Source organism: Semicossyphus pulcher, unplaced genomic scaffold (genome assembly GCF_022749685.1).
Source record: "Semicossyphus pulcher isolate SPU_LCO1_2020_fin unplaced genomic scaffold, fSemPul1.0.p SCAF_18, whole genome shotgun sequence".
Classification (NCBI taxonomy): domain Eukaryota; kingdom Metazoa; phylum Chordata; class Actinopteri; order Labriformes; family Labridae; genus Semicossyphus; species Semicossyphus pulcher.
In genome coordinates, this window is record NW_027211691.1 from 4,861,873 (window position 1) to 4,882,217 (window position 20,345).

Sequence of the window (20,345 nt, forward strand, 5' to 3'; positions counted from 1 at the left end):
ACCAGTGGAGCTTGAAATCCTCATGCGGACGTTCAGCGAATACAAGCATGTTTTCAGAAACATAAAGTAACATGGCTGCAGCTGCAAACAAGAGAGAAGCGGGCTGGGAAGAAACTGCTGCTCGAGTAAATTTTCAAGTTTGAACTGGTCTATTTATTTAATACTTAATCACGACCGGAAGCTAAAATTTATATTAATTTAGGAGCAATCCAGCAGGAGAAAAAAACATACATGGAAGCTGGTAAAAATAAAATACCAGAACATCATTCAAAGTAAGGCTCAGGCAGAACAGGCTCATGGCTGAGAGTCACTTCAATCATATTTTAAATATTAAACTAATGAAATATCATTCAGTGGCTGTTTTAATGTGCATTAGCTTTATCCCTAACATGATGCTGACTTCACATACATTATAATTCATGTTGATTAAACTGAATGTGTTAGTTTAAAAAAAAAAAAAATCCAATAATTTACGGCGTCTTATTTGAGTGCTCTCGGCAGTGGTGGTGGAAAATCTAAAAATGATGACTTTGACACAGATTTGTCTTTTAATTATTTTATTTTATTATAATAATAAAAGACTTTTACAAAGGGCTCAGAGCACCACAGAGATGTAACGTTTTTTTAATTCGGTAACCGCTCAAACACACGCGTGAGACAGGCTGAATGAATGAGGAAGTCGAATGAGGGTTTTCTATTCTAGAGGGAGGAGACAGAGCGAAACTCTGAGTTTCCTGAAGAAAATCTGCTCGCGACCAGGTTAGGTTCACAGACTCAGTTACCATAGTAACCAACTCAGAGTTAAAGTTACCTCTCTTTCCGAAACGGCAAACCCGAGGTTTCCCTCATTTCAGGGTTAACAAACTCGGGGTTTTCACTAAACCCGCTTTCTGAAACGGACCCCTGGTCAGGCAATCACAGGGCTGACACATAGAGACAGGTTGTGTTTGAAATGCCCAGCAGTACGTACTGATTTGGCCAAAGTGTAGTATGTAGTATGCAAACAAAAGCAAACTGTGCAGTTTGCCAAAAGTACCCGGATGTCGTACTGATTCCGAAAAAAGGGCTGAAATGTCAGACGGCAGCAGTAGAGCAGAAGGGGGCGCTATTGCTAAAGAAGCAGCTTTTTGCTATTGGCGGGCTGTTGTTTACTTCCCCTTTCATAAACCAGAAACTGGCGCCTGGCGTTGCATACTGCAAAATAAATCTGAACAGCTCCGTACTACATACTACCGCCGAACGCAGTATGCAGTATGTAGTATACAGTATGTAGTATGGCATTTCGAACACAGCCACAGACAACCTTTGACGCTCACATTCACACCTAGGGGCAACTTGGAGTCACATTCACACCTAGGGGCAACTTGGAGTCACATTCACACCTAGGGGCAACTTGGAGTCACCTTTGAACCAAACCAGCATGTCCTTGAACTGTAGGAGGAAGCCGGAGTACCCGGAGAGAACCCACACATGCACGGGGGGAACATAAACACACCTGCATCAGAACTGGGATTCCAACTACTAACCTTCTAGCTGTAAGGCAACAGCGCTAACCACTGCTCCACCATGCAGCCCTATTAATAACATATATTTTCCAAGTTGATCATTAATTTTATGTTTACTTGGGTTGAAATTAGTCCATACAAGGATATTTCTCAGAAAATCATCACTGAACTCAGTCTCATATTTACTTGTATTTTAACTATAATTAGTATTAAATCACCAGGTGCTTTAGAGGACGTGAAATTATTAAGAAGTTACTAGTAATGATGGTGAGAAATGGGAGATCTAGGAGAAACAAATGATTCACTGCTGGCTTTCTGTCAGTTTAAGATTTTATCACTTGTTTTTAAAAGTTTTAATGGGCTGGCACCGTCATACTTGTCTGAGTTGCTGCACCATCATGCTCCAGTCAGAGCCAGTCCACAAATCAGATGCTATTAGACGTTCCAAGATTCAGGCTCAAACCCAGAAGAGACTGGCTGCTCCTTACCTGTGGAACAGTCTACCTGTCAATATCAGAACTGCCCAGACCCTGGGGCAGTTTGAAATCCTTGCTTAAGACCGACCTCTTTGCTTATGCAACTAAATTTGACTCTTATTTATTGTGGTTTTATTGTTCATGTTGCGTTTATTGGTTCTCTTACTTGATATTGTGTTTTAAGCCTGTACAGCACTTTGGTCAACCATGGTTGTTTTAAATGTGCTTTATAAATAAACTTTGACCTTGGTTTGTTTTGTGTAACCCTGTAAAACAGAATGGTGTGACCTGTCCTCTGTGGAAGGTATGGTGTTAGCCTGGTGGGTTAAACCATTCTAAGAGTTTAAGGGGGGGTTATCTTCTTGTCGATCCACTCACTTTAAATTCAACACATAAAGCAGTACACTTAGAAATGATTAAATAAAGTCTGGTCTCACCTTACACGACTTTTAGTTTACCAGCGGGATATTACTGATTTAACAGGACTCAACAGGCGAGCACAGGGCCATAAATCGAACGTGATAAAGTGGGTTTACAGGCCGGAGGGGAAGAAAGCAGCCTAGAGATGATTAAACTGTGATTTGTATCCTGGATTATCTCTTCATTTTTCCTGTAAAGTATCCAGTGTCTCCTTGTTTCACCCTGTGACTGAAGTTGCTTTGAGCTTAATTCAAGTTTAAATCACACTCAAAAAACGTACGCTCATTAAAAATAGCTATAAAACAATGAACTAAACAACAATAGGATAGTCCAATCAGCATCTTGCTGCAGTTTAAATCAGGAATTTATATTGTGAGGCAGCGGGGGGAAAGTCTACATGTAGGTTTGATAAGGTGGTTGGTACACAAGGGGCAATAATATAACTCCAGTTATCTTAAAGAGTGATATCTTATCAGTGCTGCACTTAGCTTATTCAGGCAGACTAGTGAGCATGGGAGCTAAGATCTCAGAATAAAAGTTCTGTGTGGCTCATATGTGATATGTCCTGACCTCAGCAAACCATGATGTGACACATTAGATCCAACACACACAGTTTGCAGAGGATGGCTGTGTACTTATCTTGACTGTGATGATTTATGAGGCATCTTCATAACAGTGTAAAAAGAAGAGAATTTGGTCAATCATTCAAAAAGGCTGAATGAGAAGAAAGACGTTAAGTGCTGCCGTTACTCTCCCACACACGCTGCAGGTCAGTCCACTGAACTGCAACAAGCAAACACAAAGAAGAATAAATACCTTCACACTCACTGAAACATGTCCTTGGTTTTTACAAATAAAAAGCATACAGTACTTGTTTATTTCTTTAGACAAACGCATATTGTTTTATAATATTTCCATATGTACATTTTCAGTAGTCGTTACATAGATAGTATTTGAGCACAGTTTAAGAAGGTGAAACCACACAGGGGAACAGAGACGCATTAAAAAATCAATCTTTTGGCTTGTTGGTCAGCGCTGTTCTCTCACCTGTACTGAAGGATGCAGAACTTAAAATCAAATACTTTCTGATGGTTTGTTTTAGCTTTCCTATGTGGTAATAAAACATAAGGATGAGTTAGATTTTCTGCAACTGATGAATCAGAGGTAAATATGTTCTGTATGCATCGCGGACCAACTTCCACTGAATACATCATAAAAGCACTGACTTTATCTGTTTTTCTTACTCCAGCACCAAATGTGTATTATTAACAGCTAAAAATGCACCTTTTACTCAGGTATGAGTTATGTAAGATGATAATTAAAAAGCCAAGCTGACTGTATTTGCTAGTAAAAACAAAAAGCCAATTTAGGGCCTGTGTCCAGCAGCGCTGATTTTCTTTATGCAAAGCAGTTCAGCCCTCGGCGTCAGCTGTTTTTTGTCGCTGAGCTCTCACTTGAAAATAGTTCAACTTTTGGAACACAGCCACGCTCGTCAATGTTCTCCCTCACCGACCAATCAAAATCAAGAAGGGGCGGGACTTCAGATATCAGCTTTGTCAACAACAATGGCAGAGGACAAGCGTATCCTTTAGTTTTTTCGAGGTTTGAATTTCCAGGTGTAGAGCTGCTGCTAACGCCAGGGACACAACTCCTTTCCATTGTTTTTGTTTTCTTTGTCAAATTTCATTGAATTAAACCAAATATTAAGCACACAGAGCGATTTAAAACGGACTTAACTATCACTACCGAGTAAAGCGTTAGTGCCGCCAGAGAACTTTTGTAACATAGCAACAGTAAGCGCCGGCGAGAAGGGCTCTGAAATTGCCAAAACGAAATGCAGTTAGTGGACACAGGCCCTAACAATGCCGAGTTACAGTAGCATTTATTTTGAGTCATGTCTGGACACCTAATGAATGTAAGCAACATATTTAATGCCTCTTAGCTCTGTTTTTCTTAGGCAGCTTCTTAGCTGTTAAATGCTCTCTTATGTTCACAGACTATTTGCTTATCTTATCCGTCTATCTTTGTTTTATAAAGTAGTAGACCTTTGTTTGTCGTAAAAAGCTGCCTGCCGTAACTGGAAACAAGGCTGAGGCAAACGGTGGGAGCGAGCCAAAACAATATAGGGCGCCATTAAACCAAAATAATGAGCTGAAATAAGCTAAAACACCTCATACAGTTATTGGAAACTACAGTCAGGTGGTAATTCTCTGTGGGTACATCACCACGAGTCACATTAAACATAGCTGTTTGTCCCAGTGTTATTAAAAACATATTGATTAACATCTTCAATAAGAATCCATTGGGGTCAATCAAAATTCAGAGATGGATTACCGTGTTGTTGGCTTTGGTCTTTTGCTGACACTTAGAAAAACACAGGATAACACCATCCTTAATATCTCGAACAGAAACTAAAGGAAGTGCTAACCTTGTCCGCCATCTTCCACACTGCACAGTTCATTTTCCGCCTGCGTGGGGCCGATGCATATTGATAAACCTGCATTCCACCTTGCGTGTCAAAGAAGCTTTATGAAGCATGCTGTATGCTTAATCACCCTGACATAATGCATTGTAATATTACAAATAAAACATTGCTCAGCATTTCCTTAGTGCAAGACTGTTTAAATATCCACACTTAAGGCTCAGTACAGATACGCACACAGAATTCAGTGTATTTCAATTCAATAGAAAAAGCACAGAATAAATAAAGAACATCAAAGTATCACTGGCCACTCATACGCAGGCTACTGTTACTGCATAAAGGCATACCATAATGTATTTGAACCTTTTACTCTCGGCCGGAAGATAAATAGTTCAGCTGCAGCCTGGATTTATTGCATACACAAAGCAGAAGGTAAACCCCTCTGAAGATCCCAAACTTAAGCCAAAGTATTGATTTTTTCTCTCTTGTTTCACACACACAGAAAGAAGCAAACAGGCCAGACACAACTGGAGCTATCAAGCACGCTGTTTTTTTGTTAAACATTCACTTGATAAAACGTACAAGTACTTCAGATTATAGCAACAATACAGCGACACAGTTTTAACTGAGAGGACTGACGTTCTTCCTCGGCTGTCCTTAGTCGGACCCACAGTGTACGGTGTCGTCTTCCAGAGCCAGTCACACAGGAGGGGAGCAGGAACGAGAGGCGCAATACATTTATGGTCGAGCAGAAAACATTAGCATTAGCTTCAACTCTCTTTTGTTCAAGTCAGGTTCATTTACAAGTGCATCTCCATGGAAGGACTCAAGTCTTCAAGAAAGGTTCCTTATAAATAAAGGTTTGATTATTGATCACATTGCTTTTCTCCACTGCAGGCAGGCTATCAGGAAGTCTCTGTATCACAGTGGTGTGACCTCTTTGTCTGTAACAGCAACAATACAGATTTGGAAGTATTAAAATGAACCAGTGACGAGTTTAAGCTTAACCTGGTAGCTGCATGAATAAACTTCCCACAATACCATGAGGTCAGCACATCAGCCCGATGCTAACAGTAGAGCGACATCCTACTCCGCCGCATGGCCTCGCTGATTAAATAAGCCGGGCTGACCTCGGGTTCCTCGGTCATCACCACAATGTTCTGCCACTCTCCACACTGGTTGGATTTCTTGATGGTATCCACCACGCAAAGAGAGTAAAGACAATCCTCAAAGGTAGCGGCCATCGTCAGAGGCCTCCCGTCCCATGTCCGCCTGTCGTCCTGGTCCTGAAAGGCCTGTCGCACCGCCTGGATCATGCGGATCGTCCCGGTGAGATACGGGGAGGGAATGTCACTGAAGGCCTTCTCCGGTAAGGAAGCGTTCTCGAGAGGTGTGGTGTCTTTGAGCAGGAGTTCAGGTCCTCCACCGCTTCCTCCGCCCCCGCTGTTCTTCTGTCCATACAAGTCCGTCCCAATGACCGTTAACCTTCCCACCGTCCCCACAACGATCACCTCCTGCCGAAACTCTCCGGGCACGTTGAAGTTGAGCGTCACGGTGCAGCAGGCGCCTCCTTCCAGCACCATCTGGAAGGTGCAGAAGTCGTCGCTCGTGATCTGACGGATGCCTCGGATGTGATCCGTCTGCTTGACGAAGGTCTTGAGGAAGCCGTGGACTTTTGCCGCACGTTGGCCAGTCAGAAACGTTAGCAGGTCGATGATGTAGCTGCCCACTGAATGCAGACCTCCGCCTCCCATCAGGTCATCGCAGCTCCAGTTGTATTTCTTCCCCAGGAGACTACCGCTGTGGACCTGCAGGGCAGAGAGGAAGAATTATGTCAGCTTGAATGTGATCTGAGAACCCATGCTGCCCAAGTCGCTGATTCCTTGACTTCCTGAGGGTGCTGTTCTAACACAAACCATCCTCAAAAGAAACTAATGTTATTGTTCTTTAAAATGGACAAACAAGAGAAGAAAAGTATTAAAAGTCTGAGTCATACCTGGGCCTCACAGACAAGAAGCTCCCCGATGTACCCTTCCTCTAACAACTCCTTCATTTGAACGAAGGCCGGCAAGAAGCGCAGCACATTTCCCATAATGCTCAGCAGCTTGGGGTAGTACTGTGCCGCTGACATCATCCTGAAGGCATCCAGAGGCGTAGCCGTCCGATCGCAGATGACGTTCTTTCCAATACCTTTTAAAACAGAGCAGAGACAGTTGGGAATTAGCCAAGTAAGCTTTACTGTGCTGCTGTAGACTTTTAATGCTTCGACAGCAGTTTGTTTCCTTTACACTAAAGATGAAGAGAGGAGGGAGGAAAGAAGAGAGAATAACAGAGAAGTGATGTGTTCCGCCTTAGCAACACTCACAGACATAATATCCTCTTGAGCATGAAAACATCTCCTGAAGTAACAAAGCAAAATGTGGTAACTCCCAGAGAAGCTGACTCAAGAGTTCCTAAACTTTCAGGGCTTTTTTCACAGTGAAAATGCTTTTTTAAATAAAGGTGTGATGAAATATTAAAGAGGCGACCTTTAGATGTAGCTGCTACCAGATTAATGCACACATTTAGAGAACAAAATTTGGATCCCTGAATGCAATTTAGAAGTTCTTAAATGTTGGCAGTGTGTGTTTGGTGTCTGCTAAGAAAGAGCTTCAGACAAACTGTGCTGATATTAACGAGGGCCAGATTGAAAGCTGATAAAAGAAGAGCACAGACGGCAGGAGAGACAGAAAAGGCAGGAGAGAAGGAGCCAGTAGACACAGTATGAAACCTAATTAAAATCACTTCCAGCACAATAAAAAAAGGTCCACTGGTGCCAGCAACACCCAAACACAACAGCGATTAGAGACTTGACAGTGACGTGAGGAGAAACAGACTGAAGCAGTCTTTTCTGTTTTGGCGTTCATTTTTACTGGACAGCCTTTGCCTTTGAATTAGATCATTTTAATAACTGATTATTCTGTTGATTATCAGAATATGCAGAAAAATGCCCACCCTGTTTATAAGAGTGATAAAGTAGGAAGCCTAATTGAAGGTGCAGCTGGGAGCAGATTTAAAAGCAAACTTGGAATAACCACACAAAGGTGAGATTTATGCTTATCTGAACTAAATTTGATGATAATACTACCTCTAATAGAAAACAGCGCACAACAGCATTAGCCACCAAAAGCTACTGGTCACCCCAGAACAATAATCAGTCCCTCCAGGATTTCTGTGAGCATTTTCTGCGATTGTTATCTAAAATGTTTGATTTTGTGGCAGCTTTTTTAAAAAGTTGGAATAAAAGTTGCGCTGTTTTAAGGCTTTTTTTTCTGTTTAACACATTACACATCCACTGTGAGCAGCTGGGACAAACGCTGCAATAAAGCCATCTAATGGCTGTTCGTCTTCCAGTTGATTTCAGTGTCAGGACTCCAAATAAAGTGTGTAAAAATTGAACGACAATAAAGTCAATAGCCATAAAATGCTCATTTCACACTGCTCATGCGAATAAACATGCTATCCATGTGTTATTTATAACACACACGCTGTTCTCTCTTTATTTCGGCTGCTGCAACAATAGAAAACAATGATAAGAGATGGGGGGTTACTATCACACTGCACAATGACATCAGTAACAACTAGGTAATACGGTAAAGATGCCCTCAAATTTTATACAACATTTCAGGGGATCGATATTTTGAATATCAAAGAAGTAAGTTTGGTGACTTAACAGACTTCACACGCGCGGGGAGCGGGTTGATTGGCCAACACTGCAAGGTCGAGAAAAAGTTGCAGTTGGTTGAATTTTGCGTGACTTTGCCGGATGCAACTTTGCATCTTCCTGGAGGGACTGAATAAGACTAGAAGCATGCAAACTAATTAAGCAGGGGTGCATTTTAGGTCCTTAGAATGCAACATTTCACTTGATGAAGAAGATGAAGCATGTGTAGTTTGCTCTTTCAAATGTGACATAGCCATGAATGTCAGGGCACAAAACGCTGAACAGAGACTACGTGGTTTAACCTCTCAGCTGTGTCAAAAGGATTTATTTTCTCCAACGTTACATCTACGTGTTCTTGTGACCACTGTTAGCTCACAGCATCCTCTAATCCCGGCTATGGTCACACACGGCAACAGAAAGTAAATCCGCACACAATAAAGGGGCATGACTCTACACACACATTCCTTGAGCCCCTGGAGTGTGAAAAGCAGCGTGCCGCTACACTTGCAGCCGTGGCCGAGGGTTGTGGGTGGAGGGGCTGTTTTGGAAGTGAAACTTCCCATGCTAATCTGCCATTAGCTTCAAATCGGCCAGGCCAGGAAATTAATCCCTCTGACCCAGTTCTGAGGAGCGCAGAGGGAGCCCCCACCCACCACCCAACCAGCCCCTGCAGACACACAAAGCAAAGCCGCAACAGTTTGCCCCCGTCCCGTCTTTTTGGCAGAAACACACAAACAGATAGTGGACATATGCATTGTCCTGGGTGAGACCCCTCTGGGTACATGCTAAATGCTCTGATTTTTTGGCTCATATTGAGCTCAGTGTCTTTACAGAACAATAGCTTGGCTAGCTAAAATAGCTAAAGGCAGATTTCACTCTCCCACAGATATTCTCTTTATGATATGGCCAACATACATACAAGTCTCTTTAGCTGGGTCCACATCCTGAATGATTTATGCTATATCCAACCAAAGGCAGACATAACCTGATAATTGGCTTCTTACAGTGCGATTCCAACTCCTGACAGCACTGAGCAGTCACCTCATGATCTGAGTGACCTTCACAGAGATAAAAGCAGCTCCTCCTCAGATCAATAATGACCTTTAGCTCCTCCCGTACAGAGCTCTGAAGGTCGAGGCTGGCTTACACAGCCTGTTGAGTCATCAGCGCTCACAGCCACGGCCTCCTTCAGACAGAGAGACGTACACTCACATCTATATAAACCCACACAGCTGCTCTCAAGAGATAACTGATTCCCAAGGCTCAAAAAAGTAAGAAAAAATAAATACAGGATGTTGGGAGGTTGGCTAGTGATATGACAACATCACTTTTTCCAAAAGAATAGAGTCACCGGGTCAATGTCATTATCCCTACAGCCAGGATGAGAGGAGGAACGTCAAAGCCTAATGCCATGTTAAACCCAGGGAGTGAGTTGCTCCACTAAGTCTGTTTGACAATTAAGGATACGATAATAAGGCGGACAATGTGGAACATGTAGCAGACTATAATGGTGAAAAAAGAGGCCTAATTTACTGGCTGAGCTATGTTTGGGCCTCCAAGAGTGTTTTGGTGCTTTATGTATTGTGATGAAACTTCTCTCTCTGAAAATGTAAAAATAAATACAAATTGCATGAGTCTTAGTTTCCCTTGCAGGGCGCTGAGTTAACCCCAAAGGCATCGTTACACTTTAATCCGCTTGCTTGTCAGATGATAGAAAATAATCTGAATCCAATTCCCCTGCACACAACAACCCTGTGATTGGACATGCGTGGGGAGGTGAGGAAGTGCAGCAGTCAGAGTTTGAACCTGTCTCTCAGACATCTATTTTATTTATAAGACAATAACTTCTGTCACTTAAAGTGTGACGTCCACGGTCGGCTCCGGTTGTAACTCTTGATTTTCCTGGCTGACGGTCGCTTTCCTTTTTAGACTGTTTGCCTTCATCTGAGCGTCGAGTTTGTTTCTTTCTTTAGATTTTCACTTATTTTTGAAGTTGTATCTGTAGTCATCGATCTAGAGACCAGAAAAGCAGCCGCTTAGCTCCGCCTACCCTCTCTGGCAGACCAGCCACTGCTGGCTGATGGAAAATGCGTCACTAACTGGGCGCCGCTTGAGATTTTTTCCCATGAAAGTCGCACCTGACACCCAGTGTGTAATACTGCAAATGCAAAGGCTTTCATCAGTGGGCCATAGGCTCAATCACCATTGTGTTACCTCATTCGGCGATAGATAGTGACTTAATAGTTATTTATTTAAATGAAAATCTGTAAGATTATTACTTTAATATGAGACATATGTCAAACTAGTCCAACAATTTGAATGTCTTAAATTATACAGATTGTCCCAAAGTCTGTGGCCATAAAAACGTATCTGACTGAGTAACATTGCTCACACTGACAGTCAGGCTCATCAGGTTTAAAGCAGTGTTAACAGATATATCTGTACAGTAAGAGCCTGACACTCAGGGCTGGGGTTCTCTGATCTCTGTGATAGCCTTTGCAAAGTGGAGCTCAACTCAAAGGTACAGTTCTTGGCCCAGTGGGAGAACATTAATGGAGCAGTAAAAAACTCCAGCAAGGCAGCTCAGTCCCAGAACATTAATAATTCATGTACAGAAGAGATCTAACCAAGGGCTTTAAAGACAAGAGCGAGAGAGGAAGAAGTGGAACCGATAACAGAAATCCTTTAGATATCATGCAAGTACTACAGTAGGTAAAAAGGTCACTATGAAGTTGATGATGAGGGAAGCTTATGGAAATTTAATTCCAGCGACTTCAAAGATATTTTACATAACAGGAAGTACCCAAACAGTTCATATACATCACCCTCTGCTATCTAAGATTAGAAGAAGTGCTTCCCTCAGCAGCAGTGCATGACGGCAGCCTGCTCGCCTTCAGGTGCCTCCAGGTACCTTTGATGTGCAGAGTACTGACGTCCTGTCAGAGAGAATCAGCTCACCTCACAGACTGAAATCACATCCTGTTGTCTCACAAACCTCAGGCCTAAAACTCTTCAAACAAATACAGGAGCGAGTGGCTCACACAGCTATGTACTGTCACTAACATGAGGCCTCTTTTCTTAGAAAGCCAAACAGGAAGTCACACTGAACAGCGGGGGAACATCAACATCTCATTTCTCATTAACACTGAGGGATAATTTCGAGCACATATTCAGCTCATGATCACCTGCTGGAAAAGAAAATTAAATCTTGAATCTCATTAAAGAGAGAGGACAAGAGACGAGGACGTGAGGCATTATAATTAATCTAATGGAACAGATGACTCACTGAATGTTTAGTGAACGTGCCGAGTGCAGCATCAACACAACATTAAGTATCAGAGAATATTATGTATGAATGCACAACAAAACATACAGGGGGCGCCGTTTTTCCAGTGTTAAATTCTTTTTGGGACTATAAATCCCAAATATGTGTTCCCTCACCTTCCTGTGGGAGTGACTTTGCAGTTCTGTTTTCTCTTATATTTCTGCCACCTTATTATTAATAAAGAAGTGAATGGGACTCTGTTTGTAGTTCTTGCCAAAGGGAAATATAATAAATAACAAAACTACCTGCAAGGCTCAGTGTGAATAAGTGAGAACATATAAATGGGGGGTTAACCTAGTTCAAGAAACTTCCTGGGTCAGATCCATCCATCCATTAACTATACCGCTTATCCTGTTCATGGTCGCGAGGGGGCGGGAGCCTATCCCAGTTCACATTGGGCGAGAGGCAGGGTTACACCCTGGACTGATCACCAATCAATCACAGGGCTGACACATAGAGACAGACAACCTTTCAGACTCACACTCACAGCTACAGGCAATTTAGAGTCTCCAAACGAGCATGGACTGCGGGAGGATGCTGGAGTAGCTAGAGGGAACCTATGCATGTACAGGGAGAACACACAGAAAGGAGACATCGCTAACCACTGCACCACCATGCATCCCCAAGGCCAGACATTGAACACTACCTGCACACAAACTGGTGTTTCAGTGATGTGTTGGAGATTGAATCTAATCATTTTGGTTTAATTTGAGTTTTAACAAATGTTTCACTTATAAATAACTCATTACTGAGTAGAGTAATGGTTATTCAGGTGTTATAAAGGCAGATACTGTGAGACTATCTGCTGTTCCTTCATTTAAGTATTGATATGCAAACAGTGACTGAGAAACAAGTTTTCAGGTTTACTGTCATTAAGACTAAGACAGAACCATGACTCTGTGACTGTGAAGGGCTTTGTAATACTGACCAAAATAAATACCATTCATACATCCCTCATGTTTAGAAAATACTTGCTCACATACACAAATCTGCATGCATCTGGTCTCAGAAATACAGACTATTGTATGTTTCAAAAAGCTACACTAAGCACCTTTAATTAAAACATTATTACTCATAATCATTGTGAATAGAACAGAGGTGAACAAAGTATCTATAACCTCAGGCATTAGGACAACTTAAGGGCCTTTAGGGACACGTGTCTCTATTTTAACTACCTTGCTAAGACGGCAGTAGCAGGGAGAACAGGTTACACTTCTTTTAGAAGAAACACACACACGCAGAGACAAAGAAAGAGAGCAGCTGCATCACTACGAGTGAAGGCCAACTCTCCCCAGTCCAGCACTCCTCTGGATGACTGCCACACACATCATCTGTGCCTCGCTGCATGGCTCCAGTGTGTTCACAAATATTCACTGCAACACACAAACACAGGGCAAGGCCTCAGAGGAGCAAGATGAGGCTGCAAGTGTGTGTGTGTGTGTGTGTGTGTGTGTAGCAGAGGGGAACGGCATTATTAGATGAGATTTTGTCCCTTCTTACCTCCTGCACAGAAGCAGTGAGGGTGAGGAAGGAAAGGCGGGAAGTGCTGGCTGTGCAGGAAGGTCAGGTTGGGTGTAAGAAAGGAGGGATGACAGATTTGTTCTTGACAGCAAAGCTAGGTTCGTAGCATCATTACTCTTTGTTCATTATTGTATATGTCATTACAGCAGGATGGAAACATGTCATGGCAACTGTGATACAATACTTTTGACTCTTACAGGACATTTAAGATGCAGTATTTCTGACCTGAAAGTAATGAAATGTACATCCTTTAAATAATCATACACACAAACACATTATGAACATCAACAGCTGCATTCAAGATCACGCTTTTCCGTGCTTCAATTAAGGGAAATCCTTTCTTATTGAGGTCTAATGGCAACAGCTGGAAATCATGACAGAGGAAAACCAGGTGGATAACGAAGGATGCAGAATGCTTCATCATGACAGCTTACACAATAGGCGCTACACTTAAAGACGCCAGAAATAGAAAAGCCAGAGGAACCGGTCCGGAGAGAGACAGCCATCTGCCACGCTGTGCCGCGCACCAGCTCCTGCAGGGCGAGGGTCAGGAGGAGGAGACGAGTTCCTACATACTGATGACGATGACTTTAAGGGTAAAAACATCCCTCGTATTTTACACCTCTTTAAATAGTTACATGTTGTGTTTAAGTGCACTCCGAGACATTAGGATATAAGGAGTTACCATTTTAATGTTTTTTATACCAAGAACTCTATGAATATAAAGTACCACAGTCTGTAACTAAAATTACTTGTTGATTTAGCAGTTACAGTAAAATTTCTAATGCATTTTTTTCATCTAAAAAGTGGGCTGCCTGGGGCACTGTTTAGCTCAGTTGGTAGAGCAGGCGCCCCATGTACGGAGGCTACAGTCCTCGTCGCACTGATCGCAGGTTCGACTCCTGGTCTGCCGATCATTTGGTGCATGTCATCCCCCACTCTCTACTCCCAACATTTCCTGTCTATCTTCAGCTGTCCTATAAATAAAGCCAAAGGCCAAAAAAAAGTGGGCTGCGTCCTATATACCAGTGTGACCAGTATACCAGTATAAAATGCAGAGAGAGGTATGTTATTGTGCTACGCGATTTTACCCAGACGATGGCGCTATCCGGTTGTCAGGTGGTGACGTCACACCTCTGCATTAAACTGTTCCCAGGTCCAAGCAGCTACAATGTCTCCTATTTACAATATGCCGCAGTGCTGTTTTCCTCACTGTTTTAAGCGAGAAAAACTAACTTGATTGTTGCTAAAGCTTTGTCAAGGACATGCACCGTCATGATCGGCAGTGCAGCCGCCACCCTCACAACAATCAACGTTACCATAGGCTGCCAGCTACCTCTAGCTACAGCACTGGTAGCTAGCAGGAGTGCAAACTATGGCTAAAACAGATGGCTGTAATTTGTGGGTTTTAAAAAGAAAATAAATTGAAATAGTGATGAAATAACTGGTATACACTTCAGCTATAGAAAAACCTTTTTTGCTCTGGGATACCCCCAAAAACAGACTGTGCCAAGTGCGACTTATATTCCGGATTTTACGGAAACTGAGCAACAAAAAAATGATTTAATGGCAATGATGCTGGTGACTTCTTAATTTTCTGGTAAAGAGTAATATGACGAAAAGTATGTCGGGTCTTTGTGAGAGTGTGTGTGTACTCTTACACTCATATACTCAACTGTATAATACTGTGTGTGGAATTGCTGTGACCTAGTGCAAGGGAGGCAAGTGGGCCTGAATCATCACAAAGCATCCTCCACCACAGAGGCACTAGAGGTAATTAGCTTAGCCTATTTGGCCTGTGGAGGTGGAAACACAATGAAAAACACACACACACACACACACACACACACACACACACAAACACACGCGTAGTAGAGGTGCTATCAAGCGAGGCATTCGCAAATGCTCAAATAAAGACTGCAAACTCATCGCTGCAGGATTGGCCTGCTTTTGCTGTCTGCTTGATAACAAAAACTGAAATGAAGCTCAAATATTCTTCAGAATTGACCGACAAAATGTCAAAAAATGTATGAATTTGCAAAGGGGTTTGACAGAATATCAGGTTCAGGATGTCCCGTAGGTGTTAAAGTAGAAAACATTGCTTATAAAAATGTATAAAAGCTGTATATGCAGTGGCTTAAGTACAGAGGATCAGACACTTGGAGAGACGGGCCAAGCTCCTTCTGCTGATTATCCCAAATTAAATTTAGCCTAAAGCAATTACAAAGAGAGGAGGGGGTGAACCACAGAGGCAGACATGTAGAACTATACATTCTCGCGTATACCTCTAAATCAGGGAAAACAAGCTTCCTGCTGACTAATTTGCCCTTATTGTGTGGCTGGCATGCGATCCCAGTCTGAAATTAGCATGTAAATAGCAACCTTGATAGCGGTGATGGATGAACACAGACATGTTTGCCTTTCTCCTGCAGCTGAGGGAAAAGCAGGAGCACAGCCCCCTGCTGTTACGCAGGAACACACAGTCAATGTAGAAGAGCTTGGCATGTGAGATCAGATTTAGAGGTTTATTATTTATTTAAGGAATTCATGAGGTGGACAGTCTGTGTGGTCAGGCTACTGTAGGGACGGTTACAGTCGGTGACAGTTTAGGTCCAACGAGTACATATTAATTCATCCCCTTTGTAGACAAAAACCTAATATTGTTGTTTATAAAATTAAACTAAGCTAAGTTAAACTTGAAATATTCATGTCATCCTATTTTGTACTTTGAGCCCTCTGAGCTTTAGGGCAGTGAAGAATCTTTTCTGTAAATGTGCCAAGCCAGCATAAACGTTTAAACGCTTAAACAGCTACAGTATGGAGCTACTAAGTGTGTTATTAAGATTAGCGGTAGACAGCTATTATATTGCCATACCTTAGCAGCAGTTTGTTTTTACTACAATGACAACATTATCTCTTACTACTTCTACTGTTAGCAATACAGTTTGTAGCAATTAACGTGTGTTAGCTTTAGCCAAACATTGTCAGTGACCTAGCAGTAACTTGTCTTCACGACAATGTTCTATCTGATGAGTGCTAATGTCAGCAATAGAGTTTGTAGCCATAAAAGTGTGCTAGCCTACCATGTTAGCTTTAGCCAGATAACATATTATGTCAGACTACTGCTTATGTTAGCAACTAGCGTGCAGAGCTACCGAGTGTATTAGCTAACATTAGCGGTAGTCAGACATCATTTTAGACATGACCAACCAGCAGTTTGTATTAACTACAAAGAAAATCTTAAATGTCATGGTTAGATTGCATCTTAAGTAAAATTTTCAGTACACAGCTTTGTTGTATCCTCAATTCTGATTGGTCAGTTGTTGCTATGACTAACAGACCAATGCTACAGACGCAGTTCAGATCACAGGTTATGTAGGAGTACGTCCCATCATATCAACCCACAGAGAGAATCAGGTAAATGTAGCCTGTTTAGTGCGACAAAAAGCAAAGGGAAGAAAACAGTGGAGAAAAAGAATGACAGGTTAGTAGACACAAAGAGATGAATGACAGAGAAAATCAATAAATTGAAGCATACAGATGAAGAGGCACTGGCAGTTTTCAAAGACTGGTTAATGGAAAGTGATATGTCAACAGACAGGAGGAGTTTCCTGCACCACCCTGTCAGCATACTTTGCACTAATACAACCTGCTCACTGTACATTGTTACATGTCGAGTATACCGCCAATGTAACATCAGACTAAATACAGACTATTTCAACAAACCCTTGGAGTACCTTGACAAAAAACATCACTCCTATGCAGACACAAGATGTATTTGTGATGCTGGGAACAAACATCATGTCATAAGACATTTACAAAAAAATGCTTGTAATTAAAATCACAATACTTATAAGAACTATCACAGCTGCATAATATGTTTCCTCCTGTTATATAGCTGTAACAATATAATGCAGTCTTCAATCTTTTGCAAAGGGCAAGATATGAACTACATCCGACACACTGGTGGAGATGATAAAGCATCAGCAGGTTGCATTGTGTTGCAGCCTCAGGTCCATTAGTGCGGATCATAACTATGAATGATGACGAGCATTAGTCTCACTCAGCCGGCTAATGCCCTCGAGTTGTGAGGAGTTTAGCGTCCTTAAATGTGTTATAGTGCTGCCATTAACCTCTGCACCAGAGTGCTGGGCTGCTATGGAGATGAATAGTAAGGAGAGGAGGGGCTTCTGGTTATGAGGTTCCTAATGTGTGCACTAAAAGCACATGTTGATGATGGCATGCACTCAGGAAGCTTCTTCAGCACAGACACACTGTAAGGAGCAGTTATGGTTACAGAGGCTCTCGAAATTATCATATAGGGTTTTTTTTTCTAGATTCACATAAATTGTTGTTAGTTTTTAGGAAATGAACATTTTAGGAATGATTCAGTATAAATTTGTATCTCCCCTCTGAGCCTTCTAACACTACAACAGGACTATAGACAAGCTACAGTCAGGTTGTACAGTCCCTCCAGGATTTCCGGGAATTTTCTGGGATTGTTGCAACCAAAAATGTCTGATTTTGCAATATTTTGAGGGTTTTCTTCTGTGTAACACATTACACATCCACTTTGAGCAACTGGGACAAACACTGTGATAAAGCCATCTGTTGGCTGAGCGAGCAGTTTGTTTCCTGACATCACTTCTGGTTGATTTCTGTGACAAGACGCTAAATAACGTGTAAAAACTGAATGACGCTAAAGTAAATTGCCATGAAATTCTCATTTCACGCTGGACGTGCACATTACAGTGCAATTCATGTTCAAAAGAGAATATACACATTGTTTATCACATTTATTACATTGTTCTACTTGTTGTTTTTAAGTGTTTGGACTTATTGTGGATTCACTGTAAAAAGTCTCCATAAAGACACTATGTTTGAAGCTGGATTAGGTAACTCATGAAAAATAGTTGAGCACACAGGAGCCTCTCAAGAACGGCGCAGCAGTCTGCTTTACAGAAAAGAAGTACATCTCTAGTATGCAGCGTTCCTGAGATATTAAAGAAACAGTAAAAGATTCCCTCTGATGTTCATACAGCACTGCAGACCTAAGGGGATTTAAATATCAAAGAAGTGAGTTGGGTGATGTAAATGACACGCTCGGGGAAATAGGATGAAGTTGTGGCAATAGGCCAAAATTGCAAGGTTGAGAAAAAGCTGAGGCAATTGGTTGAATTGGCGAGAATTTGCGGGAACGCAACATCGCAACTTCCTGGAGGGACTGATTGTAATGTCATGTAGACTAAAGCCTCATTCGCAAAGAACTAGTATACGTGGGGACCTCGAGCAATTTGTAATGTTTGCGGAGGATCTTAATCCAACATAAAACCACCATGTTTGTAGTTTTTTAAAGGAAAAATCCCACTATATATACATACCATGTTTCCCCAAACATTTTCTTATTCTTCTCGTGTAAAGCTTGTGTTTTCTCTGCACTTTTTTCTGTAACCATCACTGTCAAGAAGGAAGCGAAATCTTGAATGTTATTTGCTCTTAAAAGACAGACTTTTTTTATTTTATTTTTTATTTATTTTTTTTGGTTTTTAATTTAATTTGATTTATTTTTTGTCTGTCTATTTGTCTGTTTCTTCATCTTCATTTCAAGTTTTTATGTTTTTGTCGTTATTATTATTCTTATTTGTTGTTTTGTCCTTTCTATGCCTATTATTCACGCTGTTGATATAAAGTTTGTGTAAGGTATATATTATGTATAGGATATGTCGTATAACTATGTTGTTAAAAGGAAATAAACATATTGTTTAAAAAAAAAAAAAAAGACAGACTTCACTTATCCACCGTGAATGTTCCTTATTTACGATTTTATGAGAAAATATTTTAAGGTTCAGTGCAACCAAATCATAAAAGAATCTCCCTCACCTCTAGTAGTATCTACAGATAAAGATGGTTTGGATTGTATCAAAGTGTTCTTTCCAAAAATCATGTAGGCTAGTCAAAGTGACCATGAACAGTAGAACAGTAGCACAACATTGCCATTGAAGGTTGTCAGGGTTTGTATCTAAAAATGTACATAATGGAGACTTATATAATACCGTTCATATTGGAGCAGCAAAAACACTTCCTATAATAAACACTGACCTGCTGCAGGTCTAACACACCTCATGCAAAGGGAAACATGAGTGTGTCAGTGCGTGATCGGGCCTCCACCTGCACGCTCTGTCATCCTCCAGGGTCTAATTAACTGCAGAGCTGAACTGCTTCCCCTCCTTTCTAATCACTCTGACACACACACACATACACACAGCACCCTAATCAGCACATTTCCCCTCACAGCTCTATTGCTAACACACACAACAGAGACTTATAAACATGGCTGCCAAAAACCGAGCTGTCTCCCTCAGAAGCTGCTGCTACATTTGCATGTTACTGTCAGTGCAGCAAAGGTCAAGCAGAAAAGACCGGTCCAGACACACTTCATGTTTTTGTTGCTGTAATTGCCAAATTAAGTGATTCAAAGAGCGGCTCAGCTCATTTACATGCTAATGATTGGTTGGGGTCGATTTTTATGGCTTTGCAAAAGTTACCCAATAATTATCCTCCTGTGTATGTGTCCCAACTCAGTAATTAACACCACCAAATAAATGTCAAGCTGCTCTGAATAGAGGAAAATTAATAGAACCCCTTTATGTGCGAGCCATTCACCATAAGACTGCTCACATGCCTTTGAAAGCTGCAGTGAACAACACGTACTGAGACTGCCAGCACTCATCAATAATACATATGTAAGTGATTCTTTGTTCCATAGTAACAGTGCTGTGACTGCTGCTAATGTTCCAGTGACAGAGTTTGACCACAGGAAGTTATCATAGTAGTAACAGTGGCAGGAGAGTGCAAATAATAGACCACTGAATATTATATTTATTATATTTTAAAGAAGGCATAAAGCTATTGTTGTTGTTATTTTTGGTGCATTTAATGTCTTATTTTTTGTTTAGGCCTCTGTCACGTTTTA

General features: G+C 41.5%; 1 protein-coding gene across 1 annotated transcript in view; it reads right to left on the reverse strand.

Moving 5' to 3' along the window:
• Positions 1-3,247: 3,247 nt before the first annotated feature.
• gfod1 (glucose-fructose oxidoreductase domain containing 1) overlaps positions 3,248-20,345 on the reverse strand; it is a 39,412-nt gene continuing 22,314 nt past the window's right edge. The window contains exons 2-3 of the mRNA XM_069667825.1: positions 6,820-7,013; positions 3,248-6,631 (exon numbers count right to left, since the gene is read on the reverse strand). Coding sequence (XP_069523926.1) covers positions 5,891-6,631; positions 6,820-7,013 — 935 coding nt within the window. The 3' untranslated portion in view covers positions 3,248-5,890. The remainder of the gene's footprint in view (positions 6,632-6,819; positions 7,014-20,345) is intronic.